This window comes from Temnothorax nylanderi, unplaced genomic scaffold, assembly GCF_030848795.1.
Source record: "Temnothorax nylanderi isolate EJ_2023f unplaced genomic scaffold, tnyl_v1.0 TNYL_tig0001_pilon, whole genome shotgun sequence".
NCBI lineage: Eukaryota > Metazoa > Arthropoda > Insecta > Hymenoptera > Formicidae > Temnothorax > Temnothorax nylanderi.
The window spans coordinates 1,656,446-1,683,312 of record NW_027249063.1 but is presented as its reverse complement, the minus strand read 5'-3'; the positions used below and the strand labels follow the sequence as shown (position 1 = coordinate 1,683,312).

The following is a 26,867-nucleotide window of genomic DNA, read 5'->3' as shown; positions in this document are numbered from 1 at the left end:
CACGCAAGTAGTTCGATAACTCCCAGCCATAGTTACGCAGCGGGGCGATACCGATCGGTCGATACGTCATCCTCGATAACTCCCTCTTTCTTTCTTTTTCTCTTTCTGTCTCCTTCTCTTTCTCCCGATAAGGAAGTGAAGATCCCCGAGGGCGGAGAGGCGAGGCCGTCCTTCCAATTAATAAATTCACCTTGCGTCTGCGTACCCCTCCCTTCCCGCGCGCGTGTGTCTCCTCTTCGTACCGGACGCGGCGTAATTTAAGCCGCGACGTACAGCGGGGCGACGCGACGCGACGCAGCGTAATAGCGACCTTACTCTAGACACGTGTATGGTTGCGTGACTCCGCGTTTTCTCAAGTCGTCCGGAAGTCCCACGGCGGTGGAGCCGATCGATTTCTCGGGCGCACGCTGCGTTGTTGCGTGTCGATTAATAAGTCCGACCGAAATGTTAGCGCGCACCCGCAATACCGTCGACGCAATAAGCCTGAGCGACGGAGCGGCTGAGCGTTTCTTCTCGATTCGTATGCATCGCAAACGGCAAACCGCCGAGCACCCTCGTGGCGATACTTTAAGGTATAAGCTATTAACCGCCTAGCCGGAAAGCGGATGCCGACAAGGTCGAGCTCGCCGTGCTCCCAGGAAGACTTCTTTCCGCGTTAATTAATCAATTCCCCTCGTTTCTCGATTATATGCCGGGAGCGTTGCCAATGGCGTAACTCGGCTTATACGCTCGACGCATGCCTGGGGCATAATGATATTATTCCTACCACGATTTACCGCCCGATGCAGATAACTGACGACCAAGAACAGGTATTATGCACGTTCCTCCTCAAGAAGAGGCAAATCGATTTGCTCGCTCGTTAATAAGTGTTCTGTCTCTTCACACGATTTATCAAAAAATTCTCTACTGTAACATTACATGCGTATTATTTTGGATAAGGGAATATACGTGTATATGTTCATAAATATGGATATATATAGACGTTTTTTTAGGTTTACGGAGTTACAGAGTCTCAGTAAGTAGAAGCAAATTCAATTTCTTTCCTTTTCATTCCGCGTGAAATTAAGCTTCATTATGTTACCAAATCATAGAACAAAAACTGAAAAGAGATAAAGCACATAATAATTAAAGCGATGCTTAATTATTAGTTCAATGTCAGTTTTAAACAAATGTTGGAAGTCAGCAATTACATTGATGCAGCGAGCAAATGATGATGGAGCTATATTGTCGGTCTAACAACGCTCAATCTTTTTACGGTAGTTGCACAAAAGCATTAAGTTGTGCCTAGAATTCCGATGTGTACGTGCACGCGTGTGCGTGCGATGACTTCTCTTCCCGTGCATTTACCCGTTTCAATATTTCGCTTGCTCGCCAGAATCCTGCGCGCCGCCGCGCACGGAACCGCGCGATTCGCCGCCTCGATAATCGTTCGATTCTTTTCGTGTTTATCGGTACAAGAGCAGGAAGAACTCGCGCGTGGTTGTGCGAATACGAATACTCCTCGGCTCCAGGGGCCGTTACTCCAGGAAATCGCATGCGGTACTACGCATTTGCAACGCGCGAGCGTTACGTACGCTGCGTAGCGGCGCGCGAGTCCCTTGTAGCGTGTTGCGCCGATTCTTTCCGGCGTATTCGCGAGCGCGCGCAGGGGGCAGATAAGGCGAGCGCGATGCAACCGTGGGAGGAACGTACGGGCCCGAGATTCTTCTCGCTTGAGAGCCTTTCCACGTTTCCGCGAGCGGCTTATCCCGCGAGCGACAAGCTCGCTCGTCGAGTCGCTCGTTTTCGACCGAACTGCAACGCGGCCCACGACCTCTTCCGGATGCGTCGCCGCTCGCGGTAGTCATTGCGAAAGCCGGATTACTTAATTCTTTAGTTACACAAAAGATTCCTTTAACCGCGCAAACTTATCGCGCAGTCTCATGGCTATATCTCACACACAACACGTTTTACGTTTTACCACCTTAATTGTTTGAACGAGAAGAAGTTCTCGTTTGGTAAGAATAATTCTAAATAATTCTAAATAATTCTATTCTGATGAGTGATAATATGCACTATTTACTCATGCAAAATTAAATAGAAGATAATTAACATGAACTAATCGCGCTGTTTGATATTGCATCACCTTTCTTGTATCTTTCTCTCTATATATTACACAAATATGTACTACTACATTCCTGCACGTTAAGTTATCATTCGCGTATATTTATGGAAACGCATAAAATTCGCATGCAATGAGTGTAACTACGTAACGCCTGCGCACCGAAAGGGTTAACGCGTGAAGCCGCATAAAGAAAACGACGGATGCAAAGGTGACTCACGTGGAATGGAACGCGAACGATAAGGCAAGGAGTGCACCAGGACCGCGCAATGCACCAGTATTTAAATAACGTTCTTTTCCACTTTGCGATAATGCGCTTCGCATCTGCACGGGCACGAGCGCGTATTTCACCCCGCTTTTAACATACAGTGGGCGGAAGACGTAGATCAATGTCTCCTCTATGAGCTGCTCTCCATATAACTGTAACGGAGACCAAAAGAACCGCTGCAACCTATCCCTATGTCGTAACGAAATTTACAGACACCGAGGGATCGGCGTGTCGAATCGAGCGCTCCCCGGTGCCCCCTTTCGTTCGATATAATTACAGTGTGATTCCGCTCCATTAGCATAGTAGTTGCGCCATTTGCGCCTGACGAAAGCCTACTTGATGCGCGCCTGCAGAAAACGCCGCGCCGCGCCGCGCCGCGCCGGCCTCGCTTGCGATCGCACCGAATCAAGTCCTCTGGAAGTTATTGATTCCACATCCACGGTGCAGGGTCAACGATCTCGCCATTCGAGCCGGCGAGATCGCGATTACCGGCGGCGTGATTCGAGAAACGAATTAGAGAAATACAATGGATTATCTTGGTATCGATCGATCGAATGAGCGAACGCGTCCGTGTTCCTTTTTCCTCTTTCGAGCGCCGGAGATATACAATCCCGTCGGTCCCCTGAAATATCTACGGGATCTCGAGAAGGGGGCAGCAGAGAAAGAGAGAAAAGAGAGAGAGAGGGAGGAAGAAAAGAGCGGAGAAATATGTAGATAGATAATCTTTAGTCCAACAAATAGAAGTGCGAGTCAAGAGCGCATGATAGCGCACCTGCGCCGGGCTTGCGTTGTGTAAGTATTACTTGTCGATTACTCACGATAATTACTACCGTAATCGGTAAGAATAAATTGCGCATTACGGCACGTCGTTCTTTTATCCAGCCTTTGCTTTTTCGCCGATTCGCGCGCGCGCGTCTTTTGATCTCCCGCTACAGAAGTAACGGCGCGACTGCGGTGGATTGTGGAATCCAAACGGGCACAAAAATCGCGCAGGGGGATTGAATCACGATCGACACCGATCGCATTTCACACGAAGTGAATCCGGGCACGGCGTTTTACACAGGTTCGTGAAATCGACTGATAAGATCGAAGACCCTGTCGAACTCGGAGAATCGTCTCTAGTGTCACGATCTTCACCGATATTTACGATCACGGCGCAAGCTGTTTCACATTGTCCACGAGAATAGCTTCTGGCGTCCTAACGGTCGCACGCTTTAACGGGCTTGCATAATTACACGCGGGTGATTGATCGATCGTCGCCGTCAATGTTTGATATTAATTGCTTCGATCGACGTTATAAGAAACGTTGCGTGAAAGTGCACGTTAATCAGGCGGCGTAATACGGGCTTAATGCTTCACGCGTAACGTCCACATCGTGCTGTCGAGTTATGGCCCGTACTTTCAAAAAGGAACATGAACTCTCGACCGCGTCGCGGGCTATAGCGGCGGAAATTACGAGCCCCTTCGCTTGGATACGAGTGCGTGATCCGCCGTATTTCACCAATTTATCTTTTTCTCATGGTTCGCCTTTCTACTCCGTGCTTTATGTCTCCTCCCTTTTCGGGTGAATGCCTTTTATCAGCGGGGAAAGGATATTTTTAGCGATTGCGTCATATGGATTTCAATGAAAGAGTGTTACACAATTTTTCAATTATTGACTAATGATCATCAATCAATGACTGCAACGATAAACTTTTTTAGTGTCGGATATGATTCACATCGATGCTCGATGATTTTCTATAAATAAATAATATCTAACGCGTACATATATGTATACCGACGATCTCGAGAGCTACTAGTAAATTACAAAGACTCGACATGAAGAGAGAGACTGACAATGAGAAAGTTAAGCGGAGAATCTCACGGACGCAGGCTCTCATTATTGTCATCAGGATGCTGACTTTTCCGTATAAGTTTTTCCAACGCGGTCGATAGCCTTGTTTGAAATAATTTTATCTCCTGTCTGAATCGCGTCGCGCAAAACAAGTGAAAGCGGTTTTCCCTCATCGACTTTCGGCCCATCAAATCTAGCATGTAGATCAACTATCATTGACTAGCTCCTGTCGTGAACGTGCGACAGGCTAACGCATTCGGTTATGCTAATTCAAATCGACCGGCCGAGATGATTGCGGCAAAAGAGGGATTGGATTCGCCTCATTACCATAAAATGACGATCTGACGGATGGGAAAATTGATTAGCGTAGACATGTCGAAGCGTGTGCCAGGCTTACCGCCGCGCGCCGCGCCGTGGCGGGTGTTTTCCTGCCTTCTCCGAATGAATAATGTTTCTCCGATTATTATGTTAGTTTTGTTAGCGATGTTACGAGACCGACAATACCCTGTAGCAACATTAGATTAATTGAATGGAAGGACGCGAACGAAAAGCGTAATCGATTACCGCGCGATTATATCGTGCGCTATCACGTGCGTCTGATATCCGGGATCTCTGTTAACGTACACCGACTTGACTTTGAGCAGACATTGGATTCACGTAATGAATATCAGCATCTATATCAACCGCTGCATCCAGCAGAACATATCATCTCCCGTAAGAATCGTAATACGTCAACGTCAATTGTCGACGTTATTAGTATCGATAACTATCAGCGGCAGAACGTTATATTTTCGTGCCTGGCGAACGTTTGAACAGATACAGGTTTTGATATCTGTATCGGCGGTAACATCGGAAGGATTGTACGCGAAAGTCCTGATATATCAAGATTCGCTGGAGGGGAGCGGGAGGATAATTTTCTCGTAAATCCGCCGTTAGCCGAGGAGTCCTGTGGCATTCCTCAAAGCGCGGATAAGCCATATCTCACGCAGCTGGATCTGTCCTCCGCTGCCATATAGATTGTGAATTAGTAGCGAGGATTCTTTCGCCGTGGCCTCATCTACGGCCAATCGACTACCTACTCGTCCACTTCACGAGAACACGAGGCAGGACATCGTCCGGGTATTCACTGGCGCGAGCAGCCTGATACATGACACGCGATGCAGCACCGTACTCGGATATACCGCGGCATCGAATAGAAGATATACGACACGCGCGAACGTTGTACGAATAACGATTTACACCGCGGCGCTAAACGAGGCTGCGACGTAACGATCAATTTCGCGTATCCTCCGCTTACTAACGGCCGCAAATCAGGCACTCCTCAAGGGGTATCTATATTCGACATACTTCCACGCTGGCAAAAATAAATTATGGCTGTATAGACATAGACCGGTAATTAAGCAGCGCATAAAGTATTGGGGCATTTATCACGAGACCGGGAAGGAAGAGAGTGTAGGGAGAGGAGACTCGCTGATACCGAGATATGGAAAGCGCTCGCGAGCGCGGCCATGGGATGAGAAGCGAATTTCTCATCCGTGCGTCCTACGCCAGTGAGGCTGCACCACTTCTGAAGGCGTGCAGGGCGTGCTTCGAGAGAGATGCTCGTACGGCCTGTATTTTCAGCGCGACACGCCGGTACCGGCGATGGCTACCGTTGGAATCGAGACGGCGCGGCGGGAGAGAGAGGCGCGACGTGCGGCGACGGGCCCACGCGAGAGATGCGAATATTGCGAATCCGCCGCCAACGCGGACACGCGCGTTCCGTAAAAGCCAGATCACACACAATTCTGGCCGCGGGGAAAAGAATCGGAGCCGGCTCCGGATTTCCATGAGCGGCCCACGAGATGCCAGCGAGTGGCTTCTGTTGTCCCGCCCTGGTTCACACCTTCCACGTAGCGCTCTACCTTCTCTTGCCCCCTTGCCCTCGTCTACCTTCCTTTACATTTACACATCCTCCGGCCTTCCACCTTCCATTCGCCGGCCTCGCGCACTCATTCGCCCGCTCGCGTGTGCCAGCCTCGCATTGAATTTACCGCTTCGTGCTGCCTCGAGAGAACCAGACAGTTCGGCGATAAGCCACGTACAGTGTCGTATGTCTCCTCCACATTCTACGATCGGTTGAGATTCTTCTGCATTCCCCATCAAGTTCTTTTCCTTTCCCCGGACCAGATATCAGGAAATATCGACGCGATATAAGACAACCTACGCGGGTTTCGCTGACCTTCATTGTTCCCTGAGTGGCCGTTGGCCATAATTTCCATTACTGACATCTCGCGAGTCATTTCTTGTACCGGTTTCTTACGGAAAATTCTCTTTTGAATCAGACAATGTAATAAAGTCTAAGATCTTACGAATTAAAATTTTCAGATCCTAACAGAAAAATAAAACTGTATCTATCAAGGCTTCATAATTAACACTGAGCTCGTTCAAACATGTAAAGTAAAAGATAAAATTTTACTCGTATCTTTTGATAATTAATAATTTGTGACGAAATTGCACGTGGTGTAGCACGTCATCAGGCTGCGAATTTACATCTCTGAGTCACGCTGGACGTGGTCCAACCCGATTTCTAAAAGCCTTCCTCGTATGGCAGATTGTTCTCCGGAATTACGTGTGTATACGGGTACCCAAGTCAACGAACTCCACGTGCATTAATTACATGATGTAATGCTTTCGACCCCACTACGAATTCACTCGTGTACCTTCTCTTTCTATTCTTAGCTGAAAACCAAAAGAGCACCGCTTCTCTTTTTCTTCGATTTTGGCAGCTCTCCGCGACTCGCTTTTTTTTCTCATTGAGACCACCTTAGCAATGAATGTCAGCAAAGCGGAACATTGGAACGTAACATACTTTCGTGTGCACGCACATTCGTCAGTGTGGAAACAACAAATAATACCCTTTGTAGGTTACAGTATATGGTTATTAGGTTTTACCGAGCATAAAAGTACATATTACGAATTAGGTAACAAGATATCCCGTACACGTATCTACTCACTATAGTAACATAATAACTGGCTGATAAAGTACGACCGCCCATACTGAGAAAATCAGGCACGTTTAAGATAAGAAGTTATCTGTTTTGAGCCCGTAGTTCCAAATTCATTAATATTCCCAGCAAAATTATTTTATCAATAAGTTAATAGGGTCGTAAGCTAACGGTACATACATATTTCACATAAGTGACGGCGCGCATAATAGATGAAAATTGTTTTAATTCTCTAAGCTACAATGTAGTTATTAAATCACATCTCGCAATGCATTCCGAGATGCGTTCCCACTATGCGAGCGTAGACCATCACTAATCATAAAGAGTATGTTTTACGCTCTGTTCGCTGGTAATTGTCGCGCGTGAGACTCTTGCTCTCGTGCTTGTCGGCGGGAAATTAAAGGGGAATATCGAGGTGACAATCTTCCTTCCTCTATAAACGGCAGTCTTATTTACTCGCGTGCTCGTGGGAAATGAATTCCGGCAAATTTATCACGGTGCAACTCGACGTCACGATGATACCATCATCAATGATACCCCCACATTTATTTATATAAATTATAAGAATATTTTTTAGGCTCTAGAGTTTATCCATTTCTGAGCCTATTCATTTCAAGGCAATGGATTATAATGTATATTAATTCATTTGTAATATATTTTTATATTCTTAATCTTTAATATTTTAATTTTTTTGTAATAACTGTAGAAATTGGTGATATATTCAGATATTTCATTAGATACACAGACCACTTTACCGCTACATTAATTATCATTTTAAATAAAAATTTTGATATGTCTAATAATTGTTAGAAAAGACTGTTCTTGACTCTTTTGTAACATCTCATTTCACCTACGTACATTTTATTAACGTTTGTAATATAATTTTTACAAATCCATTGCCTTGATATTGAAATAAAAAAATCACTCACCGGCCGATGCGCAACAGCGGAATTATAAGCTGCAACCCTGCGTTGATCTGTAACACAGAAATATTTTTACATTAAAAACAGCGTCCAAGATAATCAAAATTTCAAGTAAATAATTATTATCGCGCCCGTTAAATTTTTAAAACATTTTAACAAATATCTGATTTTAAAATGTTAATGCAAGAAACAATCGCGGCCGCATATTTCCGCATTAACTCGTTCGCATAATTAATCTGCGAAAAATCGTGCATGCAAGTATGATATTACGACCGTGCAAATAAGAGAGAGAGACGCGACGTTCGCGACGTAATATCTCTTTCTCGCATGTATATGCCGGAGATCGAACTCCGTTACTCCGAAATTGCGCCGGAGTTGAGCATCGAAAGTGGCGGAATCCGCCACGGGACAGCAAAATAATAAACGAATTACTCACCCCACGGTTGCTCCGCCGTCGCCCGATGCCTCCCAGGCCCCCTCCTCCTCTGCTCGGTCCTCCTTCGTTGTCGCATCTCCGTCGGCGCACTGCGCACTCACTCACGACGCGACGCGACTCATTCACGAGCGAAAATCGGCGATATCGTCGCTTATGATCGCGCGACACTTTGCACGGCACTCCCGGTATTAATCTCGCGACGCGGCGCGTACTTTCTTACACGGCGACGGAAGAATTACGTCGGAGAAGCTACGAACGAAGCTGTTACGATCCGCTCGACGCCCATCGGCCCGTGATGTCCCGCAGGTAGACGCTAACATGGCGGAGAGAATTTCGTAAATCGCGCGGCCAACTTCACTCGCCAGGAGCAACCGTCGCGAGAACGCTACTTGCTGCTTGTCAGGGCTGCGTTCGAAAACTTATTCACTCGGGTGCACACCATCAGCGTCGTTCTGTCCTTGTTTCAATTTTTAGTAAATAACGAAGATAGAAAAAATCAAATACAATTAAATCATCGATTTATGAATATTCACATACGTGTCTATCCGCCACGATCGCCAAAACACGATTAAACGAGATTAAACGTACGACGTTAATAGAGACTCTGATCGTGTAATTAAACACGTCGTAGCGTTACTCGACAATTAGGGTGTGCTCGTATTCTTTATCCGTATTCTGAAAACGACGGCAGCTTCATCCTGAAGCCGAACGATACGCGAGCCGAGTTGACGGTTGAGAAAAGCGAGACCGATTATTCGAAAGAATGTAATCGAAAGTCAATATACATTACCGAATGCGACATACCTCGGTATCCGTATAAATTCCTCGAAACGCATGTATTTAATGAACATCTCGATATACCATAGTTTTTCTATACCGCCGGACCCGGCAATTTATGTATCATTCAGCGCTGTATTCCGAAAATCCGAAATTCCCGAGAACAGCGGGAGCGGAGAGTGCGGAGCAGTGCGGAGACGCGGCGCCCGGCGCCGCGCCAACGCGGAGGTGGGAATGGAAGGGGGGTAGGGTGACACGGTGCGCGGTGCGCGTTCGATGTGCGTAGTCAGCCTACCTCCCCTCCATCCCCACCACTCGTGTTGCCGCGCGCGCCGCGCGCCGCGTCAACAGCCCTCATTTTGGTATTTGGTTTTGCATCGTTGTTCCGACTTTTATAGTATTTTATACGCGCATGACGTGGACGTGAGATCGCGACGCGCTAGCATGCGCCTTTCGTCGTCGTCTATTCCTCTCTGTTCTTCCTCCGTTCCGTTTGCTTCTACGAACCGCGCGACGCGCGTGCGAATGCGCCTCACGACCGCGGAAAACAGGCGCGTATAACACGTAAGTGCGTCAGTGAATGAACGCACGTAAACGTCGTATATAGACAAGCGTCGGCGTACTTATATCTACCGACGCGTTCAGATCGCAAGAATTTAAGGATTGAAGTAGATTAAAGACGCGTCTCGTCGATCCGCGATGATCCTTGCAATTCGTGCCGTGATTTTTGTCTACGTTCTTCTGCCTCCGTCTCCTTTTTCCCTTCGGCCCGCAAGCATTTGCGGAATCACCAAAATCGGCGAGTCGTTCCTTCGCCACATTGTTGCAATTTGCAGTAATGATCACTCACGCGGCGTATTCCCGTTGGCAGTCGATGTCGGAAATTATACGCTGCGCTGGTGTTGCGTGCACGAAAAGAATAATGCGGGAGTCGCGCATCAGCAGCAACCGATAACTCGTACGAGACGTAAAGAAAAAGAGAGAGAGATAGCCGACGTGGGCGTGCATGGTTGTTGGAAGCGATATGTATATGAGCTCCTTGCTCCGACGGCGACGAAGCGCCAAGCGGTAATTGAATCGCGGCGGCTTCCTATCGCGGAAGTCTCTATCGCGATTCATTTCGTTATGAAATCCAATATATCGAGCGTGGCACACTAGCCTACAATTCGTGCGAGAGGAACGTGTTCGCGCGAATCGAGAGACGAGAAATGGACTCTCCGAATCGAGAAAATATTGGAATAGTGGTATTCATCGCGCGTCATTAGGGTGTCGATCAGGGTGCCTTCGCGATTTTCTCTCATGCATTTGTTTCGTCTCTCGTTTCTCATTATGCGAAATGAGAAACCGCGACGCCGACAGTCGACACGCCCACCGTTACAAAACCCAATTTAACGCACGCTAGCTAGTTGTCGAATTCCTAATATGCGGCTATTGATAGCTTCACGTTCAATTGATTAGTGGGAAAACGGATTTCGCTAATCAGGCTGTTACGTGTACATTACAAGGCGGATATCGTGTTTTGCGGGCTATTTTGAGATACGGTCATGTACGAGTCACAGAATTACGCGCAAGAATTACAACCGTCTATGGTTTATTGTGCTAACCTAACCTGATTGCGGCCGCGCGCGACGGCCGGTGCGCATAGTTAATAAATCCGCTACTTGCGCGCTATTGTAGTCGGAGCGATCGTAATTTCGATATTTCCCGGCCGGCTTATTAACAACTACCTGCCAGATATTTTAAGAAATATCGATTATTATTCGTGTACCATGGTGTACTTTCGCTTATTACGAAACCGCTCAGCGCTCCAGTATTTTACGATCGCCTACATTATGCCGGCGTGCGGGCGTCCTAGCGCTCGTGACGAGTGTGCTCCGGGTACGCGTTGCGTGCCGTTGAGACTTCTCTTGCAATTAGGAATCATCGCTGCAAGCGAAGTCGGAAACTTTCGTAGGTCGCGTGGGTAAAAATCGGCAATGCCCGGTGCCTACTGCCTCGGGGGGCAGTCGATTTCAGGACGTTTCGTCGCACGTAAGATCACGAAATTTTACCTAACCTAACCATTGGCATTCTCGGCCTCGCGAGATGGTACGTCTTTTCGCTCGCCGCTTGCAGATTTTTTCCTCTGCTTCTTGTACCTCTCGTGACGCGAGATACTATGGGAAAACGATGCGGAAACGTTTTGATCGAGACGAAACAACGTTGTTAATATTTGACCTGAAAATGGAATTAATCATGTCGTAGAGAATATCGTGCGGTACGTAAACACTTGTGACTCTTCGATCTCAAAAGGCTTGACTTGATCAGTAATCCTCGTTGAGTAATCTGATTTCGAATTAACGGATGGCACTGCGGTGGTTTCGTTAATTGCGAGAAAAGAATTCATTATTTTTGAAAATTTAATATTGACCACCCATCCCTTTTAACGTTAATTTAAAAGCGTTATTGCAATCGTTCCGGGAAGAGATATTCACAGGCGTTTTATAATTTATTTAAATGAGCCGAAGTGCTTTCCGCGCGTAATTTATGATTAATCCACGACGATTTAAATTAATTGCAAAACAGATAAAAACCTGCTCGGTGAAAAGTTAAACGTATTCCTATACCTGGCGATATCTTCCGTGTTGGAGATATGCGATCGTTTCTATTTTACTTTTTGGCATCCGTGTTCCTCGTTAAAAGCTGTCATCAGCGCTCCGGAGACCCCTGACTCGGAAATAGCGTTATCTATCAGTCTCATCAATCACCCGGAGTGTGCCTCTATTAACGCGACTCATTACTCCTCTGTCGCCCGAGAGTTAAATGCCACGTACACGTGTCTCTAAACTCGCCCAAAGATTAAATAACTATTAGTCGTAAAACGTTTTCCTCGGATTTTATTTTATAACCGATAGCATTAAGCCCTACAATCTCGCAGCTATTACCAGATAATGTAAGTTTTCCTGCGAACAAAGTGAGATTAGTACGACGTTGCTCGTACATCTACGTTAATCGCGATCGTTTACACTGCTAAAGAAACATTCACGATGATGTATCACATGATGTCGAAAAATTCACGTTGAGTCCCGAGCGTGGAAAGCAAGGGTTGAAACCGGTATAATTTCCATGAGCTCAATTAGCTGGCGAGAAATATGTCTGCCGTACGCTAATCACATTACATTTACATTTTGTGCAGAGGTATAAACATAATTTTTCTATGTTCTTATCTCGAAATCTAGATGCGTCAATATCCAGATAAATTTCAAAATCAAAAAGGAGGAATCGTTGCGCGCAGCATTATGATTTATTAGTAACACGGGAGATTAAATCGTTCGTTTGATAAAATGTTCACGTAACATTTAATTTGCATGCACGCGTGCTACCTCATAAATATGTGAAAACGCTGCGACCGATTCTGTTACACTTACGCGACGCGTAATCGCTTAATCTACTCTATGCGACCGTCTAATCGCGAGATTTTATCTCAAGGGGACGTCGAAGCGCTCACGATTTTAATTTTCTGCCCACTTAGGTGTATCCCGGATGGCGGGGACGTCGGTTACACGATGACGGAGTTGCAACCGTCGCCGCCAGGATATCGCGTCCAGGATGAGGCCCCAGGCCCACCTTCCTGTCCCCCGGGGTCCTACAAGTACGCGAGCCACGGCCACGGGAGCGAGGCTGCCAATTTCAAGAGTGCCACGTCGTATTCTCAGGAAGGCTATGGCCTTAAGCAGAGTCCGCCTCGGTCGGTGGCTCCTAACGAATATTACCGTCGCAGAAACGACGGGCGGAGGTCCGGCACGGAGAACGATCACGAGGGTGGCAACGGCGGTAAGAAGGCCGCCGCGGTTACCGGTTACAACGATGGTCACAAGAAGAATACTCCGGGCTATAAAAACGACTGCGGGTACGTGCTCGCGATTACGTGAGCGCTTTTTTTCTCTCGACGTTCGTTCACGCAACGTTCTTCTCCTGCTACTTTTTCTGTTTTCTCTCTTTCTCGAGCCTGCCCGACGCGAATTATCGAGCAATGATTATCCAGCAACCGTATAAAATAGATTATTGATATAGAATCATTTAATTTGAGTACTGTAATAATAAGATTACTTATAGGATAATAGGATAAGGATAAGACTTCCGTCACAAAATAAGATTTATTTGATGCGAACGTGTCAGTGTATAATCAACTAGAAGGATCTTAGTTTTTTCAAAGCGAACGGTATATTGTCGAGAAGATAATAACCGCGGAACGCGCAACATCAGAGAAATGCCGCGATTACCGTATAAGTTACGCCGAACTCGTTGACAGTACCATAAATTATGCAGTCTGTACACGCCTGGTAATAAAGTGGTTCAATGACATCGCGCGCAGAAGCACCGCAGTCGAGAGTGCCGTATTACGAGTGATTCATTGGGCGAGGCGCTAATAAACAGACGATTTTGCGTTCGCGCATAATTGTTTCCACGTAGGGAGGACGTTGCGTCACGCGTGCTATTTCTGCTCTCTCTCTCTCCGGCTGTCGCGGAGCGTAATGTGCACTGGCCACTTTAACCGCGACGTTTCCCATAACCGTCTGTCCCATTAGGAGGATCTTGGAGTCCCTTGGATTCACGCTCCCTCTTAATGAGAGAGACGAAGCTTCGCCACCACCGACGCCGCCAGTTAGGGATGCCTCCAGCCTCAAGGGCGTCTGTTACGGCCCCGGACACGAGAAGTATCCTTCGTGGCCGAGCGCACCCGAGCGACACTCCGACGAGGATATCCATAGCTCCGGGCACAGCGGCTCTCATCGCTCCAAGTCCTGGACCGATCACACCAACTATCCGAAGGAGAAGCCAGCCCAGTACACCAGACCACACACGAAGAGGCCCAATCCCGCGTTCACGCAGCAGGTAAGCTTGTAAAGCCCTCTTCATTTTCCGCAAAACAGTCGTTACGCCGCGTCGCTTATACAATCTGAACGTGGACCGTACATTTGCATGGCAACGTAATGCCGTGATTTACCATTAATTGGATACATAAAAGATATTGCACGCAAGCACACGCGATTTCAATTCCTGTTACTTTTGTAGACTTTACTATTAAACGTTAATACTCATTTGCTATATACGCACTATAAAGAGAATAAATTTTACAATAATGAATCGCGACGATTAATAGGAACGGATATTACATTACGCTAATAACGTATAATTATACGGATGGATAAATGAAATGATCTTGTTATAACTTTTAGCGATTAAATTACATTTATAAGATATTTTTAACTTCTGCCATTCACGCGATTTGCATCAGTCCGAGTCTTCTATAGAAATCCTTCCTGCCGTAGCTCAGAATTCGCTGTGTCAGCCGTTCTCGATTGTCTTGCCGATTGCAAAATCGAGTCTCGTTTACATGACACCAAAGTACCTCGGCGGTATAAACAAGTCACGAGGCAACGGAGCTTATCGGAACACTTTCCTCATGCTTTCAAACGATTTACAAAGTTTCACGTCGACACCATCCACGTGTTTAATAATTAAGGGGGCTTATCCGGGCGAGCATGCCGTATTAAGAATCGGGATCACCTCGAGGCAAGACCTTGGTGTATATATCGTGCTGCGCCCTAAAACGGCGTACGCAATTAATCTCCCACACCCGCACCCTCCTTTCTCTCGGTGACATAATCGTCGGCGTGCTACTGGCTTTCTCAGAAGTAGGCCGTGGTATTTCGATGGTCCGACCCGCATCACGCCGTAAATTTCGGTACGTACCAGCAGCTCCCGGTCAGGCGAAGAGAAGACAGCGGGCTAAAAAAACAGAGGAGGATGCTAAAGTTAGTCCAAGTTCCCTTTTTTTTCGTTGACCGTGAAGTTTTATTAGACTGGCGCAATTTCTATTTCAGAACGCACGCAATTAGCTCCCTGCTGATGTATTTTAAGATCGAGACCTTTTTATTATTTCTCTCGTCGAGGAAACGCGAGTGCGAATTATACATATATATATATAAGATCGTGAATCGTAGAATACCTCGGCTGAAAGCTAATCGTTAAGCGCATAACTGGTATACCTATATGTATTTTTAGTGCACAAATTTCTCGATTTTTAAACGCGAGAATTTATATAAGATGTACTTTATTAATCGTTTTATTTTCAATTTTATTCACATTACGAATGTAAACTCCGAAATAAAAATTACTTTGGCAAGTGCCACTTTCCAAGTACATTTATGATTTTCTATTACACTGCAAAAATTGAATATTGCAGTTGAAGACGGTAATGGAGCGTTGCGAGAAGATCCCAGCCGAGACTTACGAGTCACGCAACAGAAGTAGCGTTGAAGAGGAGCCGAGATTGTGGCCGCGCGTGGATCGCGAAGGTAAAGCTTTGGGAGATGCGGAATACGTGGTACCATCGCCACCGGAACGGGAACAGCAGTCTCAGACTTTGAGTCACGTTGATCTGGAGGCTTATGTAAGAGGCTACCAAGACCCTCAGGTGCCCCAGGTAAGAGAATTTAAGCGAATAACATCTCAAGCCGAATAAATATTCCAAGAATGCAACGCAAAAAAACACATAATGGTTAACGACTGCGGATATTATTTCTTTTTGCTGTTTGATTTGATTTTGAATTTATTTATTTAGGTGGACCTCTATCGCGAAACCACCTTGACACAAGCGGGTCTTGAGGAATATACGAGAGTGCAACATTCTCAACAGGCGAGCTACGCGCAATCTGAAGGATATCACAGTTATGTATCCAGCGTGGATTCTACGACGAACACGCCGTTTCTCGACAGGTAAGATTGTCTTTACATATCGTCTTATTAACATCGTCTACACCACGCGATGTCTTTGTAATGAGAGATTGCTCCTTTTATCAGATTGAGGAGAGACAGCGAGGCGGTAGCACAAAGGCCTGCGACGTCTTGGGAAGATACCTCGCGAGAGGGTAGAGACAGCGTAGTGACTACGTCTAGTGGTAGCGCCTCTAGCAGTGAGACTTTAAAATGGCATGGCTCGATGTCGGATGTCAGCGTATCAAGCGGTATGCCTCCTCGTCAAGCGGTATCGGATCGATGGCATCATGGATCCATGTCAGACGTTAGTAGCGTAAACGGAGGGATTCTAACTCAAAAACCCAACAACGGTTGTCACGAGAAATGGCAGAGTTCCATGAGCGACGTCAGTACGTCCGGAATAGGCACGCCGGCGAAAGGAAGGCACAGCCTCGACAAATGGCAGTCTTCGATGAACGACCGAAACAAGCAGGGACAAGGTAGACCCAGCTTGCCAGCGGTGATCGGTCACTGCACGACGTCCGCATCGATTAGTGATATCTGCCAAACATCGGCGATTCGAGACAGCAAGTGGCAGGAATCCAATCTCGACGATGATTCGCTGAATGATAGGTCACAAGCGAATCAGTGGGACAATTCGAGCAGACTCGAGAACGATAAATACACTCAATCTATGCCACAAAGCCCTACACGCCAGCAAGTTGGAGCGGCGAGTCCGCAGAGTTCCGAAAATTGGAATCCTATACACGGATCGATGTCCGACGTGAGTCAAACTAACGGAATTCAATGTAGCAAGCAGCTAATCGCTCACAGCGCTAGGGTGCAGACTCCTCAACGGCATCATTCGGAAAGCGTGCTGTACTTGGATCGCGAACGTAGCAAACGAAAACTTTATCCAGTCAGTACGACGCAGCCGCAGGAATCCACGCAATCTTCAAGGTACATTGATGAATACATTTTTCTACAATTATTATACTTCTATGTAATAATTCGAATTATTAACTACATCATGTATAACATTTCTTTTTCCAGAATGACCTTAAGTTCACCGCCACAACCACAGCTTTCGGTAGCTGAACGCATCAATGAATTAGAAAAGCAGCAACAAATGCGTTACACTTATTTGGATCCCGAGAAACGTCACAGGGTGTCCGATCCTACTCTGAAAGCGATTCAAAAGAAAGCGTTGTTGTCTTATTACGAGAGACATCATCAAGCATCTTGGCGATCGGAACCCCAGTTGGCACAAGGCCCTGCACCAGCTCCTCAGAGTCCTCAAAGTCCACCGCCGCAGCCTCCCCCTCGACCGAGACCATCCTCATCCCGAAGAGCTAGTTCAGCGTCAGATTACGCCAGTGGTGCTTGGAGGGAAAACGTTAGCAGAACTCAGAATCAAGGAAACAACGACTTGCCAAGCCCTAAGCATCAACATAGCAACAGTTGCAGCAGTCTCTCCACGGATTTATTGGGCCCTGTGATAGTCGGACCAGCCATATCGATAGACGACTGGGTGCCCGAGAGGCCGCCTAAAAAGCCACACCTGAGAAACGCTTACAACGAACGAATACCCAGTCCCGACTTACCGCCACCGTCGCCGCCGACGGTCACGGAGAGCGAGGTCCACGATTGCGACGATCCATTGCCGCCCCCACCACCCGAACTCAGCGACGATTGTTTCACGGAGCGTAAATCTAACAACATTCACCACCAGACGGAGGAAACGGCAAAGATCAATCGTGAAAGGTCATGCGAACGACACAAGTCGGAAAGACATTCCATAAAAAGATCGAAACACAGCGCCAAGAGAGATCACGATAAGCCCACTGGCAAATCCTCCCCGAATTCGACGAAAACGGGCGTGCAGGAACAGGAACAGCATCAATTCGTGAGATCCGCGGCGCTGAAACACGTGGATTCCGAAATGGTACTGGAGAACGGAGTCTCGGCCGGTTTTGCCACGCACAGGATGGTAGTTACGGGACGTTCGAGTCTGAGATATCCTTCCACTCAGAAACTTATGGTGAACGGGAAGATAGCGCCGACGAGGAGAATATCCGAGGAGAGATCTTATTCAACCAGACCTCCGGCGCAACTCCCTGATCTCATATCGCAAAGGTACAGCGATTCCGGGAATCAGAGACCCGCCCCGCAAGTTCCGGTAGAGCCGAGGATCATTCGGCAGGAATCGATGCGAGTTGACGGGACGCGCGTCGACGCGTCCGGTTTGTTGCGAAACGATTCCGGCCAGAAATTAGAATCTTCTTCAGGTCAGAGACCGCAGCCTCAAGTGCCTAAAAACGCGGATAAGAATGCCACCACGAATCCATCCTCGAGACCGAATTATCTGCCAGTGACAGAGGTCGCGAAGAGTCCATCCAAATACCTGAAGAGCGGAAACCACAGTTTCTCCATTAGCAGCCCGGTGAAAACGGGATACGAAGCCAGTTCGAAGCTGTTCCCCTCGGAGTCAAGCCCGCAGAAATATCACGAACCCCCGAAATACGTTCCTAATCATCACCAACGTCCTAACGACGTGACACAGAGGACTACGCACGGTTACTACGCACTACCACCAAAGTACGTTGATATACCTAAGCAGAAACCTCAGCCTCAATGTCCAACGGAGAAGTACGGCACGGATTCTCCTAGTTCGCCGCCACCGCCTTTGGCACCGCGACAGAACACATCCGGTAGGAAGTCTTTGCCGCCTCCACCGAGACCTGCACCTCCGCACTCTCACCAAGGGTAAGTTTGATTGCATAACAATTTTTCTACATTCGCTCAACATCGTTCTTTCTATCAATTGCATGTCACATTTACTATTATTGATCAACTATCATTTATCACCAGTTAACCAATTACAAGCAGTCGCGCGGTTGTGCATAACGGTAAACCAAACTTCTCGTTATTTTAATTTCTCTAGACCATTAATGATAACGATCACCATTAATGGTACCATCAGGGTTTATTTTTACTATCAGAACTTGTTAGTCTTTGGAGACACGAGCCCATGATTTTTTTTTTCCATGCCGCTCATTCCGTGATTATCAATTATTAAAGGTCTCGAGCAGGTTAAAGCTTTTGTTGCTGAAATGGCATCGCGTAATTTAAGATACGGGCACACGCGATCCCGTAATTGCAATGTAATTGAATGGTAAATAGCCGCCTCCGTTGTCAGATACAGTATCATCATTATAATCCATGTGCCCGCGATGTCCCGCCATCTCGCTTATCCCACGATCGATCAATTGAATTAGAGGTAACTGTAAGTACACCTTACTCTCGGTATGGCTTGTGTGAGGCTCGATAGATCGTCCGGAAATCCGAAGCGCCGCGCAACCGATCTTGAAAACCCGTAGAGCGTTTCTTACGCGTATCAATCAACAACCACGCACAATCTGAAATCATTCGTCCCAACATAATTTGTAACTTGTTGGCTCATCTCGCTCCCTTGACATAAATAGGTTCTATATAATTTTCCATAATTACTGTTTTTTTTTTTCGAATGAGAACAAAACATATAATTAACATTAACAGAACGGTACGATGAAGCATCATATCAGAGAGAGCAATACGAATGTTAATGCATGTATGTTTAATGCACAAAGTATTTTATATGTTCAAATCACATACTTGTAGTATAATTTCTTTTACACAACTAGTTTACAAACCATTTGCGCTTCATGTTATCCAAGCCGTATAAAATGTAGAACATAGAACATTTATAACCGTAAGAGCGCCATCGCGACGTGAATTATGTCATTAGAAAACTTAATAGCCACATCCACGTTCTCATAAAGCAGAGTTGTAAAACGTTGTCTATCACCGGTATGGAAATCGAAAGAAGAGGGCTAACGAGATGCCGAACGAAAGAGACACCAGTTTTTGTAAGCTCTCCCACTGATGGTGTCGCAAACTCGTAAACCCCCAAGGATCGCGATATCCGTCACTGACAGTTCGGCGAACTCGGATTACCCGGGGTTATTAATTATTTTCTCGTTCGTTCGCTCGAGCGAATCGCATACATTACCATGAGATTATCATTGCAAATCTAACGGTACCCATATCCAGGCTGATTTACGAGCGTGTGACTTTCCCTGAATTACGTGCAGCGCGACTCTTAAATGACACAGAGACGCCTTACGAGCAATTCTCTCCATACCTCCTGGACGACGATGGCGGCATACTGAACGCATAAGATTTACTTGTCGAGGTGTATATAACCATCAGTTCGCGCGGGATCGGTATGCCGATCCGCCGAGGGACCGGTGTCTCACGAAAGAGAGAATCATGCTTCTCTTATGTGCAAAGTAAGGTCGCAAACCATATAATCCATATGTGCTTTCGCGAGAACGTAGAAAAGTCACGCTCGTTGAGCGCGATCGATGTATGCGAGGATACATTATTAAATTCCGACGTGTGCGACGTCGAGCGCATTCTTGAAAGGCGAGAAGTCGGGCAAGGACGATTTCGCGCGGCGCGAGTAATTGTATGAAAAGCAGAACACAGGACGCTTCGCGAGCCACCGGAGGAGCGATGATAATGCGCAAAGCGCGCTCTGTGACCCGGTACCTCTTTATTCATCGATCCATGATTTTTCGGGCCACGGAGCACGCGAGAGACTATTGAAAATCTTAAACGATTCGCGCGCGAGAATGGTGGGGCACTGGCGCCGACAGAAGACGCCACCGCGCGCCGGTAGGAGAGCAGAAAAGAGAGTCCGAACGAGGTCCGAACAATCGGCCGATAATTATTGCACGCCGAGCCGAAGGTTCTGCCCGGTTTTCCAGTTGGGATACAGGATGTCGGCTCGATCTCACGGAGCGATAACTCTTTTCACCTTTCTTTTGTTTCCTCCTCGCTCTGATTGGGTGACTACCTGCAACGCACGAGCGACCGACCAACTACCCGATACGCACTCCAGCTAAGATGTTCCGATGAACCTCACGACACGGTTCGACGAACGGGCATTTGACTTGCGCCCGACCTTCGACAGGAAGAGGAGATTATCTGGCAGAAGAGCGCCAGAACCGTTACCAGACGTTTCTCTCTTTCTCCCTGCACTTTCTTTTTCCTTCCAGCGACCGCGTTAGATATTCGAGAGCGCAACGGTTTAACCTTTCGAATAAACCAACCTACGAGGCAGAAATGTCAGAAAAAAAGGTTACCGTGGTGCCACCACGGGCGTGTTGGCCTGTTCGTCGGTGCTCGATCATGTTCTCCAAGCGCCGGCAGCGCTGAGATGACGAGGTGCGGCGCCACGAATACGCCTCACGATAATAACGAACCCTGACAGTGATCTCATATTTATTGTCGACATCGAAACGATGTATCTTGCGCGACATTTTCATTAATTGCGCCAATTTTATAACCTTCGTCGCATAACGAGGGTTTCGAAATTCGCGCCATGGCAATTCTTAAGGGGATCCTATATAGTGAAGGTCGAACTTCCTCGACGCCGGTAATGTCAACATTTCTAATTCTGTTTTCTATGTTATATATCTATATCTGTCCTTGTTCGATTGCTGCGCCATCTCTCGCTACACGCAATACTGCTTATCCTATATCTTTTCTTCTAGGCGTTAAATCTTAGTTTTATTTACACAATATTGTTCCTACATGTTGTCCCTCCCTCGCCTGGGTGTCATTTTATATATATAAACTCAATATTTTTGTTATTGTCGTCAGATGACAGCTGTATGTGCCCAAATTAGTAAAATTTTTAATTTTTTTTCGTTCCCGATATGAAATCGTGTGTCGCGAGGTAGATTTTTGTGCGTACTTTAATTCTGTAAAAGGATTTTGCCATTCTGTAAAGCCAATTCAAAGATTACTTAAAATAAAAAAATGTCGGTAACTACTGCCACTATAGGATCCCCTTAAGCCTGATGTGAAATTGAGTGACGATAAACGCCTTTTTTGGTGGCATTCAAAGTCAACAGGAAATGCGTCGTTTATAAAAACGCTCTCCCGCTCCTTTAATTGCGATTCAGATTTATGCAAGAGGCGGACGTCCTCTTTTTTCTCTGTTCTCCGGCCGATAGTCGGAGAGTTACGTGGCGACCCGCAGCGTTATCGCTAATCCTCGTTACGCGAAACACGAGTCGCCGAGTCGTTTTCACTTTTCGTCGCGTCGCGCCCGGCATTGCACCTGCAGTGTGATAATTGGTCTTTGAATTCCTGCTCGAGCATTACGGGGTCCGTAGCCGCGGCGCGATGTTTCTTTTGTCAGAGAGTCAGACCGATTCGGAAGGTTACGCGTGGAGAGTAATGGCAAGAAAGGAGAAACATTGATTCGCAAGACGTATCGAAATCAAGCGGTATTTTTAGCGATTTTAAATATTAATATTTTAAAACTATCGCGAATAACAACAATAATCGTGCTTTCCAACTTCTTTTCCCGTCCCTTTCTTCTTTTTTTTCTGTCTTGCTCCGTAGTTCGTGAAATAGATCTCTGTTATTAAATGTTTATAAAAGTTTGAATAAAATATTCATTTTGTTCGCTAAATATATTATTCCAAAATATTCGACTAATTTTATGGAGATTAAATGTTGTTTCGGTTAGAATTACTAGAGCTCTAAATTTGTTATCGCCGCAATAAATAAATCTCATTTTATCGCGTCAATTTCTGCAACTAGACGCAGCAATACCGCGGCCTCGACAACGAGGTAGTCGACACCGACGATGACAACACGCGCAGTATCGTTTACACCGGTTAGTCTTGTCACCCGTCGACATCTTCCACTATCTTATTTCCGACGGTATCCAGTAAAACTGGTACTCGTCAAGAAAAGAACGCGTCTCATGTGTCGTATCGGCTCGAGTCGAATCACTAATGTAATGTTTTTCGCTTCAATTAAACACATCTTTCACTTGATTCACAGCAAGCTACTATTGCTCTCAAGGACTGGGAACGTATGTATCCTTGTAGAAAGAAAAATAATGAGAGCATTAGAACAAGTATTGGTGAAACGTCACGCGTTGTATGTATTTATCGATTACTCTTATCTACAACCGATAGATATTTTCCTTAGGCGCGGTCGTAAAAATGTACGCTTGACATTATGTAATATATCATTTCTTAGATATGGGAAATGAGTAAAAGAGTAAAACGGTAGAACTTTGTGCTGAGTTTATCAGGATAATTACCACGGTGCCGGGGATGCGATAAATCGTTTCGTTTCACCAGTTCGGAGCATAAAAATGGTGAAACTTGATTTTTGCAGACCACCCGCTGCATTTCGCCAGCAGTGGAAAATATTATTGGACTGTATATAATATTATGAAATTAGAGTGGATTGGATATACGTTGTATCGCATTATCGGCGTACTTGCGTCATTCTGCGTGGTATCCATTTATTACCACAAATAACTTAACTACCATTAAACATAAGCAAACAGTTATATAGTTACGCTGGCGTTCTTGTCCTACATTAACATAAAAGAGGTGCAAGTGTACACTAAGACCGAAAACTTTCCACACTTTGTAACATCCTCCTTCGTACACGACGAGACTCGTTTGATGATTAGTTCAGAAACTGGGTTAATGGTATACAATCGTAATTCTAAGTGCGTTTAGCAGTGATAGTGGTAATACCGGTAATATTCACATTTATTAATGAGATTAGGATTTAAAAGGGACTAGTAGTTTCATGAAATATTCCAAATATTGATTTGAGTGAAATATTTGATTTGTAAACTGTGCATATAGGCAATTTTTTGTATAATAATAAAAGATATTTCACAGAATAAAATAATCATACGCAAAGTTACAATATCCAGATGTCATACAATTATTATCATGATTTAGAAAGCTCTTGTAACTATTAAATATCTCCATTGAAACTTTTAGGCAACATTTGCTTCCGTATTTCAGAATGGAGCTTCTGCGTAACTTACAATCAAAATAAACCGTTTTTCTGCATCAGAAATAGCTGTGATAAACATAACAAGAAATCACGTGTAGGTATATAAATATCATATGTATATAAGGTACATATTTTAGAGTTTAAAGCACCTTACTTTATTCAATATTTAAGTTGCGAAATATACAAAAATTATTGACTCCTATAGAAGATTGCATGTACATAATACTAAAATTATCCTATCATGATTTTCAAATAGTAAAGATAATTAGTGATATATATATATATATATGTTAAATAAGATCAAGATCTAACAATCCAACAAAATTAAAGATTTGGAGATAGATTTTGTAAAAGAGCAATTTCATCGGCATTACAATCAGCTGATGGAGTTCCACATCGTGTATTTTATTTTAAAATGATTTTTTATTTATATAAGGAAAATTAAAATTATATACACTACAAATTGTTTTAAAATGTAAAAAAATTATTACAGAGCAATTTTTGGATAACATAAATCATGGCAATATATGTCTAATTACTTGAACAAAATTTATTACGCTCGACTTCGACGAGCTACCAAGCACGTCGTCCTGCTTGTGACTTACGACTCTTCACCGAGGAAACGGTCGCACCAAGGAAATATAAGTGCAACGACGACGTGACAGAGACGAGCAACAAACGAAACGGCCACGAAGACAATAGCCAGCGACTCGAGACCGGACGACACCGGACACGAAGTCACGAGACCGTCTCGAGGAACGGTATCTTCTCGACGATAGTCTACCTTACGATTAAATGATTAACACAAATTGTTCGGAAGTTCACGAGTATCTTTTGCGGTAAGAGTTATATACTTTATTCGTACGCGTGCAGCAATAACGAAGAGATTTGATTATTTAAAAAGAGAAAAATTTTAATACACGTATAAATAAATTATTATTTTTATGTATCTACATTTGCCGTGATCTACAACTCAAAATAATATAATAAATTATATCTCAGAGTTAATTGTGCTCAACTGATGCAGCACAAACAAATATTTATACGAATTGCATTTGGCATAGAAATGTCTCAGAATTTTCATAAATTTTCTCAGATGAAATTCTTATTACATGGGTAGACACTGTTATATAATTTTCAAAATGACTGTTATAAAATCTAGTATCTCAGAGGAGTAAAATAACGGAAGATTTTCACGAGTACGCCGATCGTAAAATTGCGTAACGTAAAAATTTCCAGGAGCGAGAAAGTCCAATTTGTGTTAAATTGTCCGGCATTAGATTTTAACCGAGCGATGTACCGTTAGGACATGTGTCAGAGTGCAGTACGACAAGACGGACAGTTTGAATTCTGTCAAATTCCACTGAGTTTTATCCCGATGTTTTCCTTCTACGTCCATCAGATATATAGCCATCGGGCATTTATCAGTTCGCGGTTTAGAAAATGATCTAGCCCACTGGCACCTGAGCAAACACACGTAACACTCTCGACTCGTCGCGCAACTTTTCCACGTCGAGAATCTTTTATCCGCAGTATTTCGTTTCAAATTGGCTCTCTCCGATCAATTAAGCGCGTCCGACAACTAGATAGAATGGATGCTGTCAGTTTCCTACTCACTGTCATGGACATTAACATACGATCGTCATCTTCAGACAGCACGTTCCACCTTTGCCCTAATCTTCCATTATATAGACCCTTTATTCATAGCTCACGAATTAACATCAAAGTTGCGCAATAGCATGTTTTAGACCGGAAGTGAAAGTATTTAACATTTTTTATTTTTTTTTCTCATTGCTAATGCAATTGGTAATCGAGAATTAACATGAGACAAAGAAATATATATATATATGTAGGATCGTACGGAAAGAAACACGAGGTTTACAAGGAAATAGTGAAAAGAACTTTATTATTAACGAAGCGCACAAACGTCTTGCTCGTATAGCTTCTATCGGGCGACTGCCCTCATTCTACTCTCAGCCAAGCGAGGGCGCCGCTGCGTCGCTCGCGATCCCACATATATATATTAAAAGAAATATATATTTTATTCCAAAAATAAAGAAGAGATAGATACGAAGAAATAATAAAATTAACAAATATAAAACATTAACTTCGATTTTTACAACAAGGCCAGAATTACACTTTATTATACCTTATTAGAAATCTCGCTAAAAACTTTACTCTATTTTATATTCCTAATTTTGCTCATATTAGAGGAATTCTAAATCACCAGCACTGGCGCATCTCGCGCTTGATTATCGCGTTTCGATCGCGATTTCCCAGATGGAATTTCCACTGCGGAGCGAACGCACGTGTAACGTCAGATGTCAGGCACATGTGAGGCAAATCTCAGGCGACTTTATTATTACGGCGGGTGGTCTCGGAACGGCAACAGCAGGCACAGCAAGCGCAGAAGATGCGTTATACTCGCACGTGCTTCTCAAGGTTTACCGGACGATACGCGCCGGGTCGTCACGTGCGGCCGACGCGGTCAATCCGCGCGCAATGCCGTGATCTGCAATAAGAGCTCCGTGTGCTCGTAAAGTCTCCGTGGTACGGCGTGGTTCGCGGTTCCTACCGTAAACCGAACGGCCAAACGGCTCGTAAGAACAGCTCCGATCCGACGATGAACCATCCAACGTGAACGACCGCGCCAAGCGCGCTGCGCGTACTTCCTGTACTTCCTCGAGTCGAGTCAGTGGCCACACGCGACTCGGCCAAGAGCGAAACACCGATCGCCCCGTTGACGCCTGAATCGCGGCGGCGAGGTCGCTGACATTTGCTAGGATAACCGTGTGGCTGCTCTCCCGCACCTGCAGGAAGACCCGATGTACACGTAGCAAACCGCAGATAGCGGCTCCGCAGCGGATCCTCGTCTCGTTAAGCGAATAAAACAGCGGCGTGTGCAGGCAG

The 26,867-nt window shown here is 45.4% G+C and overlaps 1 protein-coding gene across 3 annotated transcripts in view; it reads left to right on the top strand.

Annotated features, from left to right (window-relative positions):
• Shrm (shroom) overlaps positions 1 to 26,867 on the top strand; it is a 117,292-nt gene that overhangs the window by 56,156 nt on the left and 34,269 nt on the right. For 2 of the 3 annotated variants that reach the window (XM_071705957.1, XM_071705866.1), the window contains exons 2-7: positions 12,838 to 13,233; positions 13,895 to 14,201; positions 15,556 to 15,795; positions 15,934 to 16,088; positions 16,173 to 17,027; positions 17,121 to 18,833. In XM_071705957.1, the coding sequence (XP_071562058.1) occupies positions 12,872 to 13,233; positions 13,895 to 14,201; positions 15,556 to 15,795; positions 15,934 to 16,088; positions 16,173 to 17,027; positions 17,121 to 18,833 (3,632 nt within the window). In that variant the 5' untranslated portion in view covers positions 12,838 to 12,871. The remainder of the gene's footprint in view (positions 1 to 12,837; positions 13,234 to 13,894; positions 14,202 to 15,555; positions 15,796 to 15,933; positions 16,089 to 16,172; positions 17,028 to 17,120; positions 18,834 to 26,867) is intronic. The other variant, XM_071706040.1, reaches the window with a different exon arrangement.